Source organism: Pleurodeles waltl, chromosome 6 (assembly GCF_031143425.1).
Source record: "Pleurodeles waltl isolate 20211129_DDA chromosome 6, aPleWal1.hap1.20221129, whole genome shotgun sequence".
NCBI lineage: Eukaryota > Metazoa > Chordata > Amphibia > Caudata > Salamandridae > Pleurodeles > Pleurodeles waltl.
The window spans coordinates 782499161-782523288 of record NC_090445.1 but is presented as its reverse complement, the minus strand read 5'-3'; the positions used below and the strand labels follow the sequence as shown (position 1 = coordinate 782523288).

The following is a 24128-nucleotide window of genomic DNA, read 5'->3' as shown; positions in this document are numbered from 1 at the left end:
CTGTTTTGAAAATTGCAAATCTTTTAATATCTTATTTTCACCAGAATTGAAAGCTGATTGATAAAAAATGGGCATATTCTTAACCTGTTTTGCAGTTATTTTTATGTAGGTGAAGTACTGATCTGTTTTTAATACCTGGTAACATAGTTGCCAAGTAATCAAACCAAATGATTGCAAATAAAATGGTCTCACATTGCCGAAAGTGACTTTAAGATTGTGAAGACTTAGATATTTGTCAGCAGCACTTTGAAGAAATGTCACAGTTTATGCATTGCAGGTATTTGTTTATACAATATGCAATCAACTTTAGTCCCAACATTAACCTGATGTGTATTTACAATTAAGTCGGTATCATCATTGCTAAGAAGAAATATGTAGAAGTAATAAAAAACAAATCATATTGAGTAAGAAAGGCCAGTAAAACATTTAATCCTGAACTCCACTCCACCCCTTGCCTTCAGTGGAAACTGTTAGTCCAGTGGCAAAGATCCTGGAGGCAGGAAAAAGGCAAAGAAAAAGGAAACAGAGCCTATTCTCTGTGCTCACTATACAGGTGTTACTCCTCTCATCTTCTTCAGTGAATACATGTACAGTAAACATTAGGGTCCTATTCAGGAAGGTAAATTTACACTTGTAGATTTAAACGTGTAAGTTTACTACTGCAACTAATACTACATTTACACGTAGCTTTTCACCAGTTCTGAGTGTAAATTTAATTGTAGATGCAGATTTAACTGTCACCACCCTTTCAGTAGGGTTGGTGGATTTCTGAGTCCAAAGTCAAAGCCCATGGTGAACTATCTATATAGGTGTATACATATATATATATAAATATATATATATATATATATATATATGTATATATATGTACATATAAATATATATATATATATACACATATATATATATATATATATATATATATATATATATATGTATATATATATACATATATATATATATATATAGTTGTATGTAGTTAGACCTAGTTTCTATAGAAAAGTGTTTTTGTTTTGCTAATAACTTTGTCGCTGTTTGGTGAATCTTCACAAAACTTTCCAAGAAAATATGACGCTCATTGCAGCCGCAGTCTGGAAAGTTTCGGGGTGATCCGCCAAGCGAGGATGGGAAAAAGGTGGGTCCCAAAACGCTTTTTCCCCATTCATTTCAATTTTTCCATGGATATTTTGAACAGCGATAGAGCCCAAACTACTGGACGGAATTACTACAAATATGGCAGAAAGTTAGCTCTTGGTCCTGAAAGAGGCCTTTTTGTTATTTGGTATAGATCAGTTCAGTAGTTTTTGAGAAATTAAAGAAAATCCAAATGTGTATATATAGGGATGCTAAGGTTTCTTGTGCTGAGATCTGATTGGCAGCCAACACTTCAGCAAGGAAGTGTTGGCAGTCATGTTGGGAATCAGCTTCAGCCAAGTCCCAAAAAACAAGATGAAATAAAATCAAAGGCACCAGGGTGGGGACACCCTGACCACTTAGCTATGGTGCTGCGATCCCAGAAGGATCCCGCACCTCCCCGAGAGCTAAAAAGCTTTTTTTTTTTTAAGTTTCATCGCAAGTCGCGGCAGATCCAGTGGGAAAATAAAATAACAGGTGCAGGCTTCTGCTCTTGATAATTCTGAAACCCCTGGGTAAGCCAAGTCCTGGGGCACTGTCATTTTAATGTGGGGGTGACTGGCTCCCCTGATGCCCCGGGGACCACCACCTCCCTGGGACTTTCAACTAATTTAATGCGGGAGGAACCGACTGGCCCCCTACAGCCCTGGGACCACCACCTCCCCGGCTTTCATCAAATTCAATGCAGGGGTCTGCACAACCTCCCTCCCCCCAGCTTCGAGGACCACCACCTCCCCAGGGCGAATTAAATTGTTGGAGGAGGGCAGCACCCCCCCCCCTTGAAGAGTCACTGATGTCCCAGAGGACCGCCACCCCCTATGTCCTCCCAGACATAGTTGTTTGCTGTAACTTGGTGGGAGCTGACAGCTCCCCTCCAAGTTACAGCAAACTCTGCTGTCAAACAGCACTCCCTCGCTGCGAGCAGAGGTTCCCTCTGTGTTCCTGTCTGCAGAGATGTGGTCAGGGGAACAGAGGAAACATTGCTCTCACAGAGAGGGAGTTGCCTTCTCTTTGTGACAGCAGTGCCAGCTCCCACAGGAGGTGTGAGCCAGCTGGGACCACTGGGGCCTTCAGGCTCCCCCGCGGTCCCCAACATTTTGATTCAGAGCCCTGGGGGGCACCCAGGTCTCATGGCCGGGCCCCGGGGGATGGAGTCCCCGGGGCAGAGATCAACCTTAGGAGGGGGACTGCGCAGCCCCCACCCCCAAAAAAATAAACATTTTGGCCAGTCCTCGGGGATGGGGTCCCCAAGCCTGAAATCGACCTGGGGGACTGTGTGCCCCTCTTCCCACAGAAAAATTAAATATTTAGGCAGAGCCCTGGAGGATGGGTAGAGGTTGGCCGCAGGGACAAGCCGCAAGCCAGGCCCTGTGGCCAACACCTGCTGCACACAGCCTTCGGGGCAGCGGTGGCTGGATTAACGTATAGTAAGGAAAATTACTTTACGTTAAAAAACCATAGAAATTCACTTAAAAAACCAAAGGTTACAGTGCAGGGAAGTTGTAGCTAGGCTCACATTTTAAACATACCAAACCATAGAAATTCACCTGTTATAGTTTAGAGTTATCTTAAGTAGCTGTAACTTGTGCCCTAACTATAACTCGCGCCCTCGCCGTGCACTGCTAATTACCCCACAAATTACAGCACTCATGACATCTTTGATAACATCATTGATAATGTCACTGTAACATCTGCAGTAAAATTATTGATCAGACAACTGTGCATGGGGGGGCGCTAGTTATAGTTACCTTAGAGCACGTGTTATAGTTACTTGAGATAACTCTAACTGTAGCAGGTGAATTTATATGGTTTGTTAAGTTTAAAATGTGAGCCTAACTATAACGTCCCTGTAACCTTTGTTTTTTTACAAGAATTTCTATTTTAAAAAAAATTATATTTCCTACCTATAATGTCCCTGTAACCTTTGTTTTTTCAGTGAATTATATATATATATATATATATATATATATATATATATATATATAAATATATATATTTATCTATTTTTTTTCTCCTTTAACGCGGTGTTGCAGGCCAGCACCTGACCATACACTTCTTATCTCCACCAGTTAATGGAAAGAAAACAGGCACTCTGTGTGCGTAGTAGGAAATCTGTATCCTTTATTTCATAAGAATGGAAAACAGGAACGCGTTTCAGCACTACCATGCCTTTGTCAACCTGTACAGCGCCATACTCTCACATTTCTCCCATGTCACCATTTTCCCAGTGTTTTAACCGTGAACTCCATTTCTCAGCAATATAACAGTGACATTTTCATTCTGTTTTATACAAGCAAAATGTTTTACTCCATTACCTTATCTAATGCTGGTAGTGTTTGTATTTTTTTGTATACATATATAGTAGCTCCGTTTTCATTTTCTCGTGCGTTTCAGTCCAAAACACGCAACGATGTTAAGCTGTTGCACTTAATTTCTCCCTCCTGGGTAATGCTGGTTTATCATCAACCACTGCCACTCTCCTTTTCTCCTCTTCCATCTAGCCCGAGTGGACTGAAAAACATTCCAAGACATACAATTCACTCTCATAAAAGTATGTTGTCAGACCATATTGTATATACAATTTGCATACAATTTATCTTGCCAGATAACAAAGTCTTTCTTTACTTTATGTCCTATCCTAAGTGTGGCACCTGATAGGGATCCTTCTCTGTATTGCCTCCACAATAACAACTCTATCATCCACGAGATATACATAGCTCATTTGCTGTTTCTGGATACCATTCTCCACCAGCTCTGAAAAATATTAAAACCATCATTAAAACCAACAAAACATCTTTCCATTCCATATTTATACAATATTAATGCATAGTGCAGTACTCAATTCTCAACTAAAGACACATGTCCTCACACACCTTACTCTCCTTATTATGTTCATACCTCAAAGATGCACATGTAATTCCTCTCCACAGTTCATTTTTTTAGGTTATTTACTGTTGAATGCAAGCATATGCTTCGATTCTAAATTTCTAAGGCCCTCATTACAACTCTGGCGGTCGGTGGAAAGTGGCAGTAATACCGCCAACAGGCCGGCGGTAAAAAAAAATGAAATTACAAGAATGGCGGTGACCGCCATGCCAAACCGCCACTTCTCCACTCCAACGCACAGGGTGGTAACGACCGTTGGGCTGGAGTCTTTGGTCTACAGCCCGGTGGCCATCCCTACAACGCCGGCGGTATCATGACCCCGCATTCCGCCATGGAATTCGTGGGATTCTGTACCGCCACAAAATCCATGGCGGTAGGCACTATCAGTGCCAGGGAATTCCTTCCCTGGCACTGATAGGGGTCTCCCCACACCCCCGCCCCAGAGTCCTCCCCCACAACCACGACCCCCCTACACGCACACTCACACACCAACTACACAAACATGCTGACATACACGCACAAATACACACAGACATACACACAGACATTTGGGCACACATTTCCCATACACACAACACCCCCCCGCATGCATACACGCACTCACACGCACACCCACTCTACACACTCACAAGCACACACCCCCACACCCCTCCTCTAACGGACGTTCACCTTACCTGGTCCAGGGATCCTCTGGGAGGGTACGGGATCCATGGGGGCTGCTCCGCCACCAGCTCCCCGTCACCAGAACACCGCCACACCGAATCCTGGGTTGGGATTCGGTGGGTAGTGTTCTGATGACGTGGTGGTGGAGGTTGAGCAGCCTCTACTTCAGCGCCGACCGCCAGTATGGCTGCTGGCGGCTCTCCGTCCGGAAAAGGGCAGAGGGCTGCCAGCAGTCATAATACGCTGCGCGGAAAACCACCTGCACTGGTGGTCTTCAGCACAGCGGTACCTCAGCGGTCTTGTAAAAAGACCACGAGGCCCAATTGAGGGCCAAAGTCTTTTCTCGCTGCTCCCTCCTCTCGCACCCTCAGCTGTACCATCTTTGACACTGTACAATAGGCCATCTATTACATTCCCATGGACTTCCTGAAAATGTCTTGCTACAGGGTACGTTGTGTTTCTGCTCTTTATGACTATATGGTGTTGTAGTATCCTTTTATGTGTCTGTAATTTGGTGCTTCCTGCATATATCTTAGGACAACTACATTTCAACATGTGAACCTCAGAGTCACTCTTGCACATGTAGTGCCCCTTTATTTTAGGTTTTCAGGGACTGTAGCTCATTCTTCCTTGTCTATTCGCCCATTCAGTTGTCATTCACATTTTAGTTCCATCCAACACAGCGTACTGCACAGGGCAATGATCCAGACCCCTTCATCCCCTGGCTCTCTTGCACTGTGAGTGACAGCATTGTGCCTGAAAAATATACAATAATGTGCTTTTCCGGGGCAGCGCTGCTGGGCCCCCACTTTATTTTGCTAAAGCTTCTCTTTTCTTTCCATTCTTTATCTTTTCATTTTATTCAGCCTTCCTTGTGCGTTGAAACTGTGGGCCTGATTTTAGGTGTGGTGGACAGGTACTTCGTCACAAACAATCCACATAACTGCCCGCCTTAGTGCAACGGTTACAGGAATAAATGCACTTGTAATAAGCAGTGCTTTAAATGGGCCGGTACTCTCCGGTACTGAGTACCGGCACTTTTTTATTTTGAGAGGGAGAGTACCGGCATATCTCACGAAAAACGTAATACTTTTAATTGGAGAGTACCGGCACTTCTCAGAAACAAGCAGGTACTCTGGTACAGAGTACCTGCACTTCTATTTTTCCATTTAAAGCACTGGTAATACGACGGATGAACTATCTGTCATGTTTATGGTGGAGTAACCTGTCGGAAAACTCTTAATCAGGCTCTATGTCATCAAGTTACAGTAATTGATATCAGACAGTATATTTTCATTGTGCCAATAAGAGTCATATTTTTGTATGATATGCATCAATTATAAAAAGGGTGTCTAAATCTAATGTAAATACACCTCTGTATTAGGAAAAACCTGTATAAATCTATTAAAATTATATACAACAATTATTTTTTTAATTTTAAAAATGTTTTATTTTTTATTTTTGGTGTATGCCTAATAATAGCAATGTAAAATGTAGCCAATGAGCCATCTTGCCAAGGCCAGACCTGTAGGATGTTCCAATGTTTGTTCTGTATGAAGCCCAGTCTTTTACCCTCCCTTCACACCCCTTTTGCCGAACCCTCTTTCCATTTCTGTCTGAAATGTGGTGTTCTTGTTTCAGGCTTTTCTTGAGATGGCTTATTCCGAGGCAGCACAGGCCATGGTGCAGTTCTACAAGGAGACACCTGCCATGATAAATGATGACAAGTTACTCATTCGCATTTCTAAAAGATACAAGGAACTGCAGCTAAAGGTGACTGCTTGGTGAATAAATCTGTGTCATTTTCATGTGTTCTGTCCCTCCTGTACTGCCACAGTGCTTCCCTGCTTTGTTTCTCACCCTTCTAAATTAATATTAAGTATCAAAGACACAAATAGCTATTTCTGTCTGTCTTCAAAGAGGTTAAAGGATGTTCAGAAACCCTTTGGCATTCATTATTTCCATGTTGGTTTTGCAGTATGTTTTTATGTTCACCTCTGGTGTGTCTTTTGCCTTTATTCTTTGATACAGGCAAATTATATCTAGTTATGTGGCACCAAGGCAAAGGGTCTTCTTTTGGCCTTTGCAGATTACCATCAAGTCATGAACTTTGCCAGCCTGGTGGGTGACCGCCGGCCATACTTAGAGATTCCACCCTACCTGCTTGCTGGGGATATCTCTCCTGTGAGGGCAGCTTCTGCCACAGAGGCCCCTTTCACAGCAGTGAAGTTGCTGAGTGGGTGTATGTTTAAAATGCACACTTAGCTAACATCTCTGAGAAAACAAACTGTCAAAATGAGAGTTTGTTTTCTATTGACTAGTTGCACAGGGAGCTTTTCCCCTCCAACTAGGGGCCATGTAATATTTTCCATGCTGTTTTCCACAATGCCTCGTACGGCGTTCACAGGCAGGAATAATTAATTCTTATCATCCTTCCCTCACTGCATGCTGTGACCCTCGCTGTTGCCCAGAAGCGTGTAGCAAATGGACTGCTGAGCGGGCGATTGTTGCGGACAGAGCCAGCATAGACGCCGCTAATGGTAACCCATTAGTTCCCCCACTCTACAAAGAGTGGGGAACTGCAGGTTTGGCAGGGTGGGAGGACTGATGGTGCTGCCATCCCACCAAACTCTAAATAAGGTTCAACGGTCTGAGAGTTAGCCAGATGTGTTAGGCTCTTGACGATGATATTGGTCAGATCAATGTCGGCTCTGTAAATGCAGCTGGATGAAGATTAACACTGCACCATCAAACATGTACAGGTCTTGAATCCTTCCTTCATCAACTCAGAACCTTCCTAAAGTACATCCTTGCCCCTGGCCAGCATCATTGTAGCCTCAAGGGTGTTCCTGTGCTTAGAGTAGAGCAATTGTTTGCATCTGGATTCCTCCAGTATGTGATTAATTGCCTGCAGTTGCTCCTACGTGTCACTGCTCAGTCAGTGACTGTGGATTCTGGCTAATCACTAGCAAAACATTTCTCAAATTGTTGTGCAGCTGCATTTCGTCTAGTCAACCAAAACATTAAACATAAAGCTTTGTGCATAGTTCACAAACTATTTTGTCTCGTATTTTTCAGGCATATAATTGCAAAAGTCTTCTACATATCCGATTCCGCAGGTCTTTTAAAAACTCTGTGGTTGTCACTTATCACCAGAAGTGGCCTTGGCTAATGGGTACAAGTAAATCACAGCTCATTTTATTTTTGTCAAAATCCTATTGCAATACATGGGATTCTGCAATTCCTGTATAAGTGCCTGTCTCTAATTTCTTTATAATGGCGACTTGTGACACACCCATTTGCCATCTGTGAAGAAACAACGTCAGAAGTCAACTGTAATAAGTTAATACGTTTGAGTTCTGACGTCACAATGCCTGCTGCCAGAGTCAGCAGGCGAAGTGAAAGGCAGGTCAGGTCTCAGAGCAGCTGTTTAAAGCAATGAAAACAAGACAGTCCTTTTCTTTCTTTTGGTCTATTTTCTAGCTTACAGTGACAAGTAGAAAGGACAGGTTTATTTTTTGCACTTGTTAGATAATTGTAGAAAAGTTAGAATCTTTGTGCATATTTCTACACATTCTGAGCTACTACAGCTTTTTTTTTTTTTTTTACAAAAAAGACTGACTTGTATTGAATTGTTTCTAATATCGTTTTCCAGCAAACATCTGACATGTTTTAGATGTGTTTAATTTTGCAGTAGTAGTTCTATTTCTATTCTTCGTGTTTGCAAACATGGTCTGTCTTCCATATGAAAGAGCTACACACCAAAGTTTTAAGTGGTTTGTGGGAAAGGCGAGGGTATGACTATGTCATATATGGGATAAAGTACCCCATGCCGTACCTGATAAGGATATTGCAAGTCACTGCAGAGTTCCATAACCTTATAAAGGAACTCAGCCTTTTGCCTCGTTCCTCTATGGTTATGGACTCCTTGGTGACTTGCAATATAATTATAATAATGTACGGCAAGGGATACTTTATCCCTTATATACATTTTCTGAAAGGTAAGCATAGCTGATTGTAAAGGGAAATAGCCTTTACAGCACAATTTTTATCACACATGGCCTTTGCCACATGCTATCTACCAAACAGATAACTACTACACATGTAAGTACATAGTATAGGTTTTTACCTTTACCACACAATACTTTACCACTCATGTAATTATTTTTTAATAACATAATTTTTTATGTGATTTTAAAAAGAAAAAGTTATAAATGTGCAGGTAAACGTAAAGAGAGGTAAGGGTTTAGGGGTGGGTTAAGGTAAGGGTACGTAAAGGTAATTTTTTGGGTTTAGGGGCGAGCAGAGGGAAATGGAGGGAAGAGTAAGTTTAGGGTATGGGTGAGTTGAGGAAAGGGTGGAATGTTACATTTTGGGTTAAGGACGAGCAGAAGTAAAGGGAGATAAGGGTGTTTTTAGGGTTTAGAGATGGGTAAAAGTATGGGTTGGTATGGGTAGTTTTAGGGTTTGGGGGTGGGTAGAGATAAGGGTAATGTTAGGGTTTGGGGTCAATGCAGATAAAGGGAGCTATGAATAATTTTAGATTTAAGAGAAAGGTAGAGGTGAAGGGAGGTATAGGTTTAAAAACTATTGTTTTAAAACTACAAAAACACTGAAATTCACTAGTTATAGATTTCTGTGCTAACTATAATTTGCACCCTGCCATGCACTGCTTATGACCTCACATATTCTGTCTTTCCGGACATCACTGACATGATCACTGTTGACATCTCAAATTACGTCAGTGATGATATTACTGATAAAGGGTTGTATGATGGAACCACAAATTCCATTACCACGCATGCTTTTACAGCGCAGCCGGTACAATGCAGATACCATTACCACGGAGGATTTTACAGCGACTATGCCTTTACCACGCATGCCTTTACAACAAATTTCGTTATAAAGGCATGAATGGTAAAGGCATACGTGTGGTAAAGGCTTTGCAAGTAAATGTAAGTATTTTATAGATAATTCTAAACGTTTTAATATTTTCCTGGAAAATACTTAAATTTTCGTGGTAAAGGCATACACTTGAATCAAAAATGCACAGGTAGGTACAAACCATTTGTATACATTTAAATATATATACACACACACATGAACAATTAAATATGAATGTGTGTGTGTGTGTATATATATATATATATATATATATATATATATATATATATATATATATATATATATATATATATATATATAGGTATTACCTACTGGCACTTGCCAGTAGGTAGGTATAGTTAAGACCATGTTTCCATGAAAAAAGCATTTTTGACCTGCCTAGGTCTTTGGCACCGTTTGATGAATCTTCACAAACTTTTCAAAAGAAAAGTGCACTAAAGAATCTGGTTGCGCATCAGAAGGTTTTGGTTGATTCGTCAAGCGAGGGCAGAGAAAAGGGGGGGTAAAAAAAGTGAATTTCCCATGTTAATTCCCATACGAGCTTTGAACACGACTACAGCCCAAACCACTGGACAGAATTACACCAAATATGGCAGAAAGGTAGCTTTCAGTATGTGGAGTACTCTTTTTGTTACTTGGTGTAAATCTGTTCAGTAGTTTAAGAGAAATTGAAGGAAAACCAAATTTGTATATCTAGAGGCGTGAAGGCCTTGCGAGTCCTCATGATTTTGTGCAGAGATCTGATTGGCTGCCAACAATTTAACCAGGAAGTGTTGGCAGACATCTTGGGACTCGGCTTCAGCCACGTTTTGCAGAAAAAAAGATAACAAAAAAGAAAAGTGGCAAGAGTAGGGACACCCTGACCCCTTAGCTCTGGTGCTGGGGTCCCAGAGGGAGCTCCACCACCAGGGCAGAAAGCACATTAAAAAAAAATGTTTGCCACAAGTTTGCAGCAAAATATTTTTTTTAAACCAAGCGCAGTCTCCCATGCTTGTTTTTTTATAAAGCCCCCGGATGGGCCAGGTCCTGGGGGCATATAAAAGATAAAGGTGGGGGTGAACAGGGCCCCCTCCTAGGGCTTATTTATGCCACTGGGACTGCCACCTCCCCGTGGAATATATTCAGTAGTATGTGGGGGGGGGGGTGCACCCTGTGCCCCTGGGACCACCACCTCCCCAGGGCAAAATTGCTTGATTATGGTGGGGTGGGTCCTGTGGACCCCCCCTCGAGACCTGGGGTCCTCTACCTCTCTGAGGCTAATATTCATTTATATGCGGGGGCATGATACAAAATAAAATAAGGTGTCCACTGTGGACCTACAGCCCCAGGGACCACCAACATCCCAGGACAAAATTGCTTGACTATAATAGGAGGGGTCCTGCTGCGGACCCTCCTGGCAACCGCCACATCCCCGGGGCTAACATTGAGTTAAATGCCGGGGGCTGGGCTGCCCCTCCCTCCTTGTAGCCCCGGGGACCGTCACCTCCGCAGGGCTGAAATAAAATAAAATAGGGGATCCATTGATGAACCCCTGCCCTGGAAACCACCACCTCCCCGGGGCATAATTGCTTGATTATAGTACCCCAAGGACCACCATCTACCTAGGCCACGTACCCCCCCCCCCGCATCCCCAGGGACCGCCACCTCCGTGGGGCTGAAATAAAATAAGATAAGGGAACCCCCCCCAGCGAACGCCACCTCCATGGGGCTGTTTAAACATTGGAGGTGGGCCCCCCTTTGTGGAGCCAGTAATGGAGTTAAGGACCGTCACCTCTTAGGGTCAGCTCCTGCTATGATGCAGGGTGCCCACCCCGGGACATAGCTGTTTGCTCTGACTTAGTGGGAGCTTTGATAACTCACGCCAAGTTAGAGCAAACACAACTGCGCTCCCAGCAAGCGAGAGGCGTCAAACAGCTCTCGATTGCTGGGAGCGGAGGTTTTCTCTGTTTCCTTGCTCACAGACATGCGGGCAGGAAAACAGAGCAAACAATTGTTCTCACAGACAGGAAGCAGCATGTTTAGCAGCTCCCTGTCTGTGACAGCAATGCCAGCTCCCGCAGGAGGTGGAAAGCCGACTGCGACCATGGGGGCCTTGAGGCTTCCTCCGTGGTCCCATTGAACACCAGGTGCCCTGGAGGGCACCCAGGAGAAATTACTGGGCCCTGGTGGATGGGGTCCCTGATGCCAAAATCAGCCTGGTGAGCAGGGGCATGTGACCCCCGCCCCCATTTAATATTAGTGGGCCCTGTGGGATGGGGTCCCTGGGGCCACAATCGGCCGAGGGAGGGGGGAGCAAGTGGCCCCCCTGTACACTGGCCATTCACCCAACAAGGTAGCACTTACTAACTAACCAGTAGAAAGTACTCCAGTTAGATAGACATTTTGTGTAAAACTGTGGACTCTTGTTGACTAAATGAGCAGGTTAGATTCCGTTCTGGCCATGATGCTGTTTTCACAGAAATTAAACCTCAACAGGAAGCACTTGCAAATATAAATGTAGCAGGTGCCCCAGTTGAAGCTCTGCTTCGGGAAAGGACAAATGATCCTAACTCTTGGGCTTAGAGAAGGCAAAGCAAGTGTGTTTACTTCGCAATTCCATAATGGAAAATTATCTGAAATCCTTCATGGAGGTGAATGCATCTTTCATCTATTGAAGCGCAATCAGAAACTTTCACACCCACTGTCACACCCACATAGAACCTCTCACACCCACTCTCACACTCAGACAGACACTCTCATAGCCACTCGCACACACAGAGACACCCTCTCACACCTGTACTCCTTCCCAGAGAGATAGGCCCTGGGGGCCAACTCCCACCACACATGGCCAAAGGCCGTACTCAGCCGGGGGTTGGGTGGTTAGGGGGGTTGGTAGTGTGGGGTTGGGTCGGTAAAGGGTTTTGGCCATAGGGTTCGGGCACAGGGCAGGCCTTGCACCCAACCCCTGCCTCCGGCTGCCAAAGGCTGTGCGTGCCAGTGGTTGGATTAACGTATAGTGATGAAAATTACATTAAAAACCCATAGAAATTCACTGAAAAAAATCAAAGGTTACAGGGACGTTATAGCTAGGTTCTGAATTTACTCGCACAAAACCAGAGAAATTCAGCAGTTACAGTTAGAGTTGTTGCAAGTCAGTATAACTCGTGGCCTAAGGTAACTATAACGCGTGCCCACCTTATGTACTGCTAATTACCCCAGATATTACAGCACTTATGACAACTTTTATAACATCAATAAAAATATAATTGAAATATTAGCAGTCAGATTATTGAAGGAAAAACTGTGCATGGCGAGGGCGTAAGTTATAGTTACCTTAGGCCTTAAGTTATAACTACTAGAAATTACTCTAACTATAACTGCTGAATTCCTCTGGTTTTGTTCACGTAACTTCAGAACCTAACTATAACGTCTCTGTAACCCTTGGTGAATATATATATATATATATATATATATATATATATATATATATATATATATATATGTGTGTGTGTGCATATATAGATAGTTATATTGATAGATAGATAGATAGATAAATAGATAGATAGATAGATAGATAGATAGATAGATAGACAGATAGATAGATAGATAGATTAATAGATAGATAGATATAGTGCACATATATATATGTAACCCATACCCACCCTAAAATGTCCTTGCCACCTAAAAATCATACCCACCCTAAGCCCTAAAAATTCTCTTACCACCCAAAAACCCATACCCACCCTAAACCCTAAAAAATCCATTGCCACCCTAAAATCCGAACCCACCCTAAATCCTAAAAAATCCATTGCCACCCAAAACCCATACCCATCCTAAAACCTAAATATTCCCTTGACACCCACAAACTCATACCCACCCTAAACCCTAAAAAATCCCTTGCCAACCAAAATCTCAAACCTACCCTAAACCCTAAAAAAATCCCTTTCCACCCAAAAACCCATTGCCACCCTAAACCTTAAAAAATCAATTTTACACCCAAAAGCCCATAGCCACCCTACAACCTAAAAAATACCTTGCCACCCAAAAACCCATAGCCACCCTAAATCCTAAAAATCCCTTGCCACCCAGAATCCCATAGCAACCCTAAACCTTAAGAAATCCTTTGCCACCCAAAGACCCATCGCCACCCTAAATCCTAAAAACTAATTTGCCACCCATAGCCGCCCTGAACCCTAAAAAAATCCTGTGCCACCCAAAAACGCATACACCCATAAACCCCCAAAAAACCCTTGCCACCCAAAAACCCATAACCACCCTAAACCCTAAAAATCCCTTGCCACCCAGAAACCCATAGCAACTCTAAACCCTAAAAATGTCCTTGCCACCCAAAACCCATACCCACCCTAAACTCTAAAAACTCCTTTGCCAGCTAAAAACCCTATTTTTTTTATATATATATATTATATTTTATTTTATTTTATTTTATAATTAATACATAGGCTGCAGGCTGCAAAATTCGTACATTTACTAGCAAAACCCTTACCACTCATATGCCTTTACCATTCATGCCTTTACAATGAAAATTTGTTGTAAAAGCATGCATGGTAAGGGCATAGTCGTTGTAAAATACTGCATGGTAAAGGTTATGTGTTTTAATGACAACATTGTAATGGTAACACATGGTAATGGTCGCCTTAGAATGGCTGTTTCCCCTGATAAAGCCATGGTTATAATAGTCACAAATTACTGAAGTTTGGGGTGCACATATTACTCTCTGTTAAATAATATGAATGCTGAGCATACCTAATATGGGTTGCAGAGGTATGTTTGAAAGCCGATTGAGGCTTAAAGCCAAAGCCTGTTTCAAAAACCTGTGAGGAATGCCAAACCCTCTGTTTAGAATAGACAGTCCACCAGTGGAAATGTGGGCATGTATCCATATTAAATAGTTGTAATGCAGTGCTATACACAAATTCTGTAGCTTGCTTTCCATGTATGCAAGTGCTTTAGTGACCCACATAGGGCTAGTAAGCATTATACAAATGCTTCTATACAATACAATCCTGTGGCTGCCAAGGTTTTCTTTTGGAGTAATGATTTACTAATAAAATTCAAGCTGTCCAGAGCTCTTCCTGTGAAAATCTCACTGCTGTCAAGTCACTATCCTTGCTGTCTCTAGTCTCAGCCTCTACTTCACCATCAGAGGAGGGCTCTAATGTCTTAGCTCAATTTTTGTTAAAAGGTGGCAAATATTTATGCTCCTTTCTTGTGAAGGCCAGAGACCCTCCTTGTATAAGTACCTGGTTCGATCCTTCTGATACATTACACAAGGGAGAGCGGATGGGAGCAAGGGGAAAAAACCAAACCGTACTCGGCTCCCACAAGAACACAATCACAAAAAAGGGGAGTACGGGGTTGTATATAAAGTGGGGGGGTCAGTAGTGTACTAATTGTGACGCTAGACCACTCGTAGTCCTCAACTAGAGGTGAAAATTGGGTGGGCTGTGTAGTGATGTTCGGTCTGGGGGGAAGGAGAGAAGCTGGGGAAAAAAACAAGGAAAGGAAAGTTTCCTTTACGGACTAGGTGGTCTCACACACTATATAGTGTCATGCTTCATCATATGACCACCTAGCCCCACCCAGGTAGGACAGTGCCACCTGGGCGGACTCAACCTCACTGTTAAAAGAACAGGAGGGAGTGCGTAAATTAATCTTATTCCTGGAAATAGGAATCCAGCTATACTAGGGAAATAAAAACACCTACTCAGGTACCCGGGTAACTTTAATGGGGGTCCTGTGTGGTGTGGTTAAAAAGGATGGGGAACCAGTGTGAGAGCAATGACTCACAAGGTCACCTGTCTAAAATGGGGTAGCCGACATGTTTCTGCCCTTATGGTGGAGCTATGGAGAGTCTCTGGGCATTCATCAGGGCATTGGATCCCTGTAGTGATTCCTACTTAAACACTGCGAAAATAATCACATATGGAAGGGAGGGCCTACCTTAACCAAGAAAATATCTGGGGAGGACCTAAAGAAAAAGGGATGAAAACAGACCGAAACATAGTGAATAATAAAACACAGCACACCAATCCACACGTGTCAAAATTCATGCACGCCGCAGAAGTGCTGGTTGCAAAATTTTTAAATCGCAATAGCATCGAGGTAGGTAATGCACGGTACGTATTAGGATGGGAAGACAATTTCTTACCCTCACAGTTGAGGCTACTGGCCTCTGGTATCCTGGAGAGGGAGCGTCCCCTTATAGTAAGACTCTAAGGTTCCAGGGGAAAAAGGGAGAAGGAACAGGAGAGAAAACCGATAATCATAAAGGTGATTAAAGGAATGCAGGGGAGGGGAAGAGAAGAGGAGAGTGAGGAGAAAGGAAAACAAGGGAAAAAAAAAAAAAAAAAGGGGGGGGAAGGAGTAAAAAGAGAGGGGATCCAAGGACAGAGGGAAAGAGGGAAAAAAAGGAAATTAGAGGCAAAGATTATAGATCAAGATGGAGAGGAGGAGATAAAAAGGAGAAAGAACAAGAAGAAAAAAGAAGAAAGAAGAAAAAAAGATCCATCTTGATCTATAATCTTTGCCTCTAATTTCCTTTTTTTCCCTCTTTCCCTCTGTCCTTGGATCCCCTCTCTTTTTACTCCTTCCCCCCCCCCTTTTTTTTCCCTTGTTTTCCTTTCTCCTCACTCTCCTCTTCTCTTCCCCTCCCCTGCATTCCTTTAATCACCTTTATGATTATCGGTTTTCTCTCCTGTTCCTTCTCCCTTTTTCCCCTGGAACCTTAGAGTCTTACTATAAGGGGACGCTCCCTCTCCAGGATACCAGAGGCCAGTAGCCTCAACTGTGAGGGTAAGAAATTGTCTTCCCATCCTAATACGTACCGTGCATTACCTACCTCGATGCTATTGCGATTTAAAAATTTTGCAACCAGCACTTCTGCGGCGTGCATGAATTTTGACACGTGTGGATTGGTGTGCTGTGTTTTATTATTCACTATGTTTCGGTCTGTTTTCATCCCTTTTTCTTTAGGTCCTCCCCAGATATTTTCTTGGTTAAGGTAGGCCCTCCCTTCCATATGTGATTATTTTCGCAGTGTTTAAGTAGGAATCACTACAGGGATCCAATGCCCTGATGAATGCCCAGAGACTCTCTATAGCTCCACCATAAGGGCAGAAACATGTCGGCTACCCCATGTTAGACAGGTGACCTTGTGAGTCATTGCTCTCACACTGGTTCCCCATCCTTTTTAACCACACCACACAGGACCCCCATTAAAGTTACCCGGGTACCTGAGTAGGTGTTTTTATTTCCCTAGTATAGCTGGATCCCTATTTCCAGGAATAAGATTAATTTACGCACTCCCTCCTGTTCTTTTAACAGTGAGGTTGAGTCCACCCAGGTGGCACTGTCCTACCTGGGTGGGGCTAGGTGGTCATATGATGAAGCATGACACTATATAGTGTGTGAGACCACCTAGTCCGTAAAGGAAACTTTCCTTTCCTTGTTTTTTTCCCCAGCTCCTCTCCTTCCCCCCAGACCGAACATCACTACACAGCCCACCCAATTTCGATCCTTCTGATGACAGCTCTAGGCTGCTGAATTTTAAGTACATCGAACCTGAGGAGTTTCCCCTGCTCTGTGCTTCAGTTAAGTATGGCTCCCGCTTGATCCTGCATCCCCTGCCATTTTTTAGCAGGGCTTGGAGGTTGTCCATTCTGTATTACGTGAGCTGCTTCACAGCTCCTTAGCTTCAGGCCAGGTTCCCCGGTGGTGGAAGCATGCCATGGTAGTCCCATTCCTTAAAAAGCCTATGATGGACCCCACCAAGCCCCAAAACAATTGGCCTGTCTCACTGCTTCCACTTTTCTCTAAGATCACTGAGAAGCATTTCAAGAAGCAGTTTTCTACCTTCTTTCAGGCCCATGATCTGCTTCATAGGACTCAGTCAGGTTTTTGCCACTCTTAATAGTACTGAGTCTGCCTTGCTGCTCGCTACAGAATAAATCTGTCAAGTTTTTGGATGCTAGTGGGTCTGCAGCATTACTGTTGCTGGACCTCAGTGCTGCATTCAGCACTGTGGGGGTCATTACGAACCTTGCGGCCGCCAGTGTGGTGCTCCGACAGCCGCATTACACGGTCCGACCGCCATCATCACCAGTTTTCCTCCACAGAAGGGACTGGCGGTGCTGATGGTCCTAATCCACCAGGGCAGCGCTGCATGCAGCGTTGCCCTTGGAATCAAGAGTCCCTTCTGTGCCAGCCGTTACATGGCAGTAGCACCGCTATGTAACTCCTGACAGAGACAGGGTGCAGAGGGCCCCAGTGTGGCCCTTGCACTGCCCATGCACTTGACATGGGCAGTGCGGAGGCCCTCCTGGCCAGCCCCATTGTGATGTTCTTTGTCTGCTTTGCTGGTGCACCCTATGCACTACAGCATTGCCGCTGGCTCTATTATGAGCTGCTGTCAATGCTGTAGTTTCTCGCTGGGCCAGCAGGAAACTCTTAATTGGGCCTGCGGGAAGGCGGCCACACTGGCAGCAACCTGACCATCGGGACTTCAGCGGACGGCCTTTTCCATTTGCCGGAGTCGTAATCGACCCCTCTGTCCCATAACATCCTGATTGACAGACTTTGGAACTGTGGCATCAGCCATAAAGCTCTGAGGTGGGTCGTGTCTGTTCTGCAGGAGCGCACCTTTCAGGTATCTCAAAAACCTTTTCAATCAAAAGTACTTCCTTTGCAGCAAGGAGTACTGCAGTACTGCTCTTCCTTGAGCCCTACCCATTTTAATATTTACATGTGCCCCTTAGCTGAGTTCATGGAACACTATGGTTTTACCATTATCTCATATGCTGGGGACACTCAGCTCATCATCGCTCTTCCACTGAACTCCTGTCATATGGCCTCCTGTCTATGCCTTTGCCTTGTAGAGGCTGCCAAGTGGAGGGACTCAAACTGTCACAAACTAAACGCTAGGAAGACCGAGGTACTGACATTAGGCAATCTACCTGGCATCTGGTTCAGCAGTTGGTGACCCAACAATTTGGGCGCATTACCCCTTCCTAAGCATAAGGTCAAGAATTTGGGCATTTGGTTTGATGAGAAGCTTTCTTTTCACAACCCAATCACCACACTTGCAGGAAAATGTTTTAGGCTACTCAAGACTCTAAAGAAAATCTTCTGTTTCTTGCCAGAGTTGGCTAAAAAAATAGTAGTTCAGTTCCTGATTATGTCCAGGCTTGACTAATGCAATGTTCTGTACCTCGGGGTTCAATCTCGTGTTAATAGAATCAAGCAAGTGCAGAACTTCGCAGTACACCTTCTTTTGAATCTTCCAAAGCGTGCCTCAGTCAGGGCAGAGCTCGAAGAGCTGCATTGGCTCCTATTAAAGCAGAGATCCTCTTTTAAAGCCCTATGCTACTGATATAAGGCATTTGCCAACAAAGGCCCGTGGTACCTCCAATCCCTTATCGATCACTACAAACCATCTAGGAACCTAAGATCCAAAGGTGCCATGTTGGTTAGCATTCCCATAGTGGAGAGAGCTTGCATTGGTGGCGGCTCCTTCAGCTACTTACAGGGGTTTAGCTTCAGGTGTGGTGTTTGGGGTACTACCCCACATAATGAATGTATTTTCTGATAAATAGTTGGGTGCAGGTCCTATCAGTCAACGCTGTTTAGTTTATGTGTGCATTTGCACTTCACCACTGCTATACCCTTCTACATTATGGATGTCTGTATATTTCTATGATTAGAACGGGTTGCCTGGGGTTTGCCTTTTAGTCAGTATTCATCAAGTCTTTTTTACTCGTTTGAGTGTTTTACTTCTCATGGTGGGTTGCATATTTCAACTCTAGGGTAAAAAGGGTAGCTGTTGATTATTCTTATACTTGTATTCGGTTCTTTTAATATTTTGCTTTACTTCTCCTGATGTACCTGTATATGCTAGGCAGTGAATGCCTAGACTCGTATTTTAATCTTAAATTTCATATGCATTGACCTCTCTGATTATTTTTTATGCATTTTTGTAAGGCAGCACTTGAAGTTCTGTTGATGTTATGTAACAATCATGTTTGAATTTTATATGCGATGTTTCTTTTGATTTTAGGCATTTTTAGAAAGGATCTCTCTCATTGATATATGACCCTCCCTGCAAAATGTAGATTGCAAACTTGCCCCGTAGTATGGGACAGGTCATGAAGGTGCTGTATTCACACCAGGTCAATGTTGCCTCTTACCCATCCCCCTATTGGGTGACTGCTATTCTTTGAATGATGCCACTGTACTTTCGGAATGCATTATCCTGGGTTTTATAGCACCGGGAGGGGCTACATGTGTGAGTGAATTTTGTTCTTTATTCTCTTCGCTCAAATGATATAGGCAGAATACAACAGTTTGTGTTGAATTTCCTTTTGTTATGGCTATTTATGGTTTTAATAAACTCATTTTGATTGATTGAATTGAGGTGCTTTTAGTTGGGTGTGGTAATGTGTCCCTCTAACTAAAACACAATAAAAATCCAACACCAATTTATTTAAAAAAAGAGTATGTTTTTATCTTTAAAATTACACCAGAAAATCTAAAATCGGATAAGGGGAACCAGAGATTTGTAGATTTTTAAAGAATTCATGTTTTTTAGCACTTAGAAACTAAAAGTGCCTATCTAGTCATCTGGTCGCACTAGACTGGGTCAGAGTTTGAGGCTGATGGAGCCCTGCTCGGCTACAGCAAGCAGGAGGCCTGGGTCAAAAATTTACCTTCGGACTTGGTGTTTTTCTTGAAGATTTTCTTCAGCTGGACGAAGTCACCAATCCGATCCAAACTCCCTGGAGCCCTCCTCAGATACGTGTCGCAGGATGCCTCAGTGAAGAATTCGACCTCTGGACTTAGACTATTTTTCAGGATGGAAATCTTTGTCCAGGCCAAAGCTGAATCTTGATCCGACGTCCCTGGAGCCCTCCTCAAATATGCTGCATGGGAATTCCCGGTCAACTTGTTATGTTCAGACTTTGTTACTTTTTTGGAGCTTTTTTCTTCCAACGGGGGTCGACCCTCCACAGCACGCCCATTTCGATGCGAGGTCGCTGGATCACCTTTCCAGGAGCCCCCAGTGAAATTCTGGAATTCTGGGGCTCTGGAGCTTTTCAGCATGACGAACCTGCAAGTGAGGCCAGGTCGCAGTTGAGGGAAGACGGCCTGACTCACCACGGTGGGTTGGTCCCTTTATGGAGCTTTTTTCCAAGAGTTCTCCAAACTTCTGATTCTTCTTCCAGAAAGTCTTAGTAGGTCCTTTAGGAGTCCGCAACTCACCCCAAGGTTCCCAAAGCTCTGAGTTGCTCCTTGAGGGGTTAGGACTCCAGCTCCCAGAATGCGTCTGGCTCAAATCCAAAAATGACCACTAGCCACTGATGCAGAGGACTCTGGTTAGCTATTTTTCACCTGTAGCAAGCAGGGAGTCCCTTCTTGAACCAGTTGAAGACAGGCAAAGTCCCTTTAGCGGTGAAGCCCAAGTGTGCATCTGGTGCAGTCCTTCAGAGTGCAGTGTCCAAGTGCAGGTCAGGGGTCCAGCAAGGCAGTCCTTCTTCTGATGATGTTGTTCCTTGTAGGGATCTGAGATGTGGGTGCAGCTCTGCCATATTTATCCTTCCTCCTGGGGTCGAAAGCAGAGAGGGCCAACTGTCCAGTCACAGGCAGGCCACTACCCCCTTGGATGACCACTCCCGGGGAAGTGTGGCAAAAATCAATCCCAGGGAGCAACATTCAGCAAAAATCCAAAATGGCAGAAACTGAATTGCGGAGGTTAGGTCTGGTGTGGCTCAACATCCTTAACAGACTCCTTAACAGACACCTCTCCTAGTCTAATCAAGAGGGTACCCGGTTGTCTGGGTTCTCCCCCCATCCTGTTTCACCATCTGCAGAGGCAGATCTCCTCCCAGAAGAACTTCCTTTGTGCTCAGCCCAGGACTCTTCACACCTCATCAAGGCAGCCTGGTCAGGTTGCTAGAGGCTGGCCAATCAGGGAAGGGCACTACAGAGCTGAAGTTGGCAACTTTCAGGTACAGTTCTACAACTCTTTCCCTGAACTAGATATATTAAATTCAACAATGGCAAGTTGTTGCATTTATCTTAACAATCAGTTTGATACCAAACTTGAAATATCTGGCTCCTATTGGGACTTAAAATAAAGTCTCCCCATTTTAGCCTGTGGTGCCCATTCACTACAGTGAGGGAAAAGAATGTGGCTATTTTTTCTCACCAAGGCTTATAAAACATATTTTATAAGGCCCCTGCTTGACTTACACTGCACCCAACACTGGGGGCACCCAGGGCATTATATGTACAAATAAGGCAGTTTAATACTTTGGAAGTACTTTTATTTCCAAAGTCGAATTTGCATGTAACTTTAATTTTAAAGCAGCCAGGAAGGCAGGGCTGCCTTTAAAAGGACTCCGGGCACCTCAGCGGTGCACATACTGGTGCACTACCTATGACGGGGGCTCTAAACCTACAAGCCCTACAATATACTAGGGACTTATAGGTAGGTTGACATAGACAATTATAATTAGCCTAATTTGCATACTCATTTTACACAGAGCACAGGCCCTGGGATTGGTTAGCAGTACCCAGGGCACCATCAGAGACAGGAAAACACCAGCAAAAAGTGAAATCGGGGGCAAAAAGTTAGGGGGCTTCTGCAAACTGCCCGTTTTTTTCAAGGGTAATGTAATTTAACATAATATGCTAGTATAATTGTTGGAAAATTCTGAAGCTCACCCACTCAAATCTTAATGACCAGGCTACGCCCCTGGTTACTTAGCACCCAAACTGAGGAACTTTCTTCCCCTTTCAGTCTGTCAGGCCCCATCTGAATCTCTTTTTCAGCAAAACTTAAAACTTAGCTATTTAGATCCGGCTGATCTTGAGATAACTGCTGTGTTCTTGGCTTTCAGGAGTCTGGATCTTAGCGCTGGGATACTTCTTTTGAAGTAGCTATGCGCCTTATGAAATCCATTAATAATATTATTTATTATTATTATTCGAATTCATACAGTCGTACATGTTACCCTCTTTGTCAGTGTCTCGAGATAAACCCATTCTCACTAAGCAGGATACACGTAAACAGTTGCCTGTACATCACAAAGGGGGTCATAACGAGTCTGGCGGACACTTGGCGAGTGCAGCGGTCCTAATCCACAGGGGGGTTGTGCCCTCATTCTCCACAAGCGATTTATGGCGCTGGCTGGCGGAGAACGGGTGCAGGGGGCCACAGGGGGGGCCTGCACTGCCCATGCACTTCGCATGGGCAGTGCAGGGGTCTCCCTTGGCCAGCACCATCGCAGTGTTCACTGTCTGCTTTACAGACAGTGAACATTGGAAGGGTGCTGATGCACCCTGCATCCTACAGCATTGCCGTCAGCTCGATTACAAGCTGGAAACAATGCTGTAGGGTGTTTCCTGCCAGGCCAGCGGACGGAAAATCGGGTTTCCGCCCGCTGACCTAGCGGGAAACTCTGAATGGGCTGGGCAGGGAGGTCGCCACTATGGCAGCAACCTCCCCGTCGGAAGTTAGGCAGAAGGCCTAAACCGTCCTCCAGACTCATTATGATGCCCAAAGTCTTGAATTCAAAGGCCTGGACCCTTCATGTGTTAAGCATGAGGGGGCACTGGTTAATTCTTTAAATCTAGAAGTGCCATGAGTTTAACTTGAAAGTAGAATCTTCAAGCGACCTCATGAATTAGCTTCTCCTGCCTACTTCTAATGAACTGCCTCGCACATCCGTTATTCCAGGGAAGCCAGCCCAGCCTTCCAGGATGACATCACAGACTCTCAGCTGCCATTGTTGACTAGACTTAGTATGTGCCCACCCGAAAATATTCATAGCATTAATACTTTTTTATACAGCACATCTAGATTGACATGATTGCAACAAGGACACTGTGAATCAGATACATGATCTGAAAAACATACAGAAACCATAGTAAAAATATATCTCTGTGCTATTTCAGACTTACTTTTGTAAAGTCGTTTACAAAATAATCATGCTCCTCCTCGGTGATACATCCAGTACCATTTCTCCACATAATGTTATGTTATTGATACTGCAAATATTTTGTCATAAATGCTTTTTCTTTCACTGTGTTTGCATTCAAAAAGCCAGATTATAGTGATAAAGCAGAATTTTATTTTTTCAATTAGAAACCAGGGAAGGACGTTGAAGCAATTATCTACGACATTCACACACAGAGGGAAAGAGTTATTTACAAGGATTCAGACAGGTGAGTAATTTGTAAGATGTTATAACATTGCCTCAATAAACACCCTCTAAATTAAAGAGCAATGTAAGATGGGACAGTTAATCTTACAGCGTTCATAATATTTTGCATAGTTAGCTGTAGCTGAAAGCACAAAGCACGGAGTTTTCCAAAGTATGTCATACTAGTTGGAAACATTTGTGGCACGACTATGGACAAGCATTCTAAAATTACTCAAAAATGGAGCAGAATTTGCTTTCCAGGTAGTTTGTGCTGAGCTGAAGATTGGTACTAGTGATAGAATAATATGGGTGTTCCAGCGTGTTATCAGCAAGCCGTGTGAC

The 24128-nt window shown here is 43.8% G+C and overlaps 1 protein-coding gene across 5 annotated transcripts in view; it reads left to right on the top strand.

The window, feature by feature from the left end:
* The window catches only part of RBM20 (RNA binding motif protein 20), a 341194-nt gene that overhangs the window by 273698 nt on the left and 43368 nt on the right, over positions 1-24128 (top strand). For all 5 annotated transcript variants that reach the window (XM_069239404.1, XM_069239405.1, XM_069239403.1 and 2 more), the window contains 2 exons: positions 6325-6456; positions 23729-23808. In XM_069239404.1, the coding sequence (XP_069095505.1) occupies positions 6325-6456; positions 23729-23808 (212 nt within the window). The remainder of the gene's footprint in view (positions 1-6324; positions 6457-23728; positions 23809-24128) is intronic.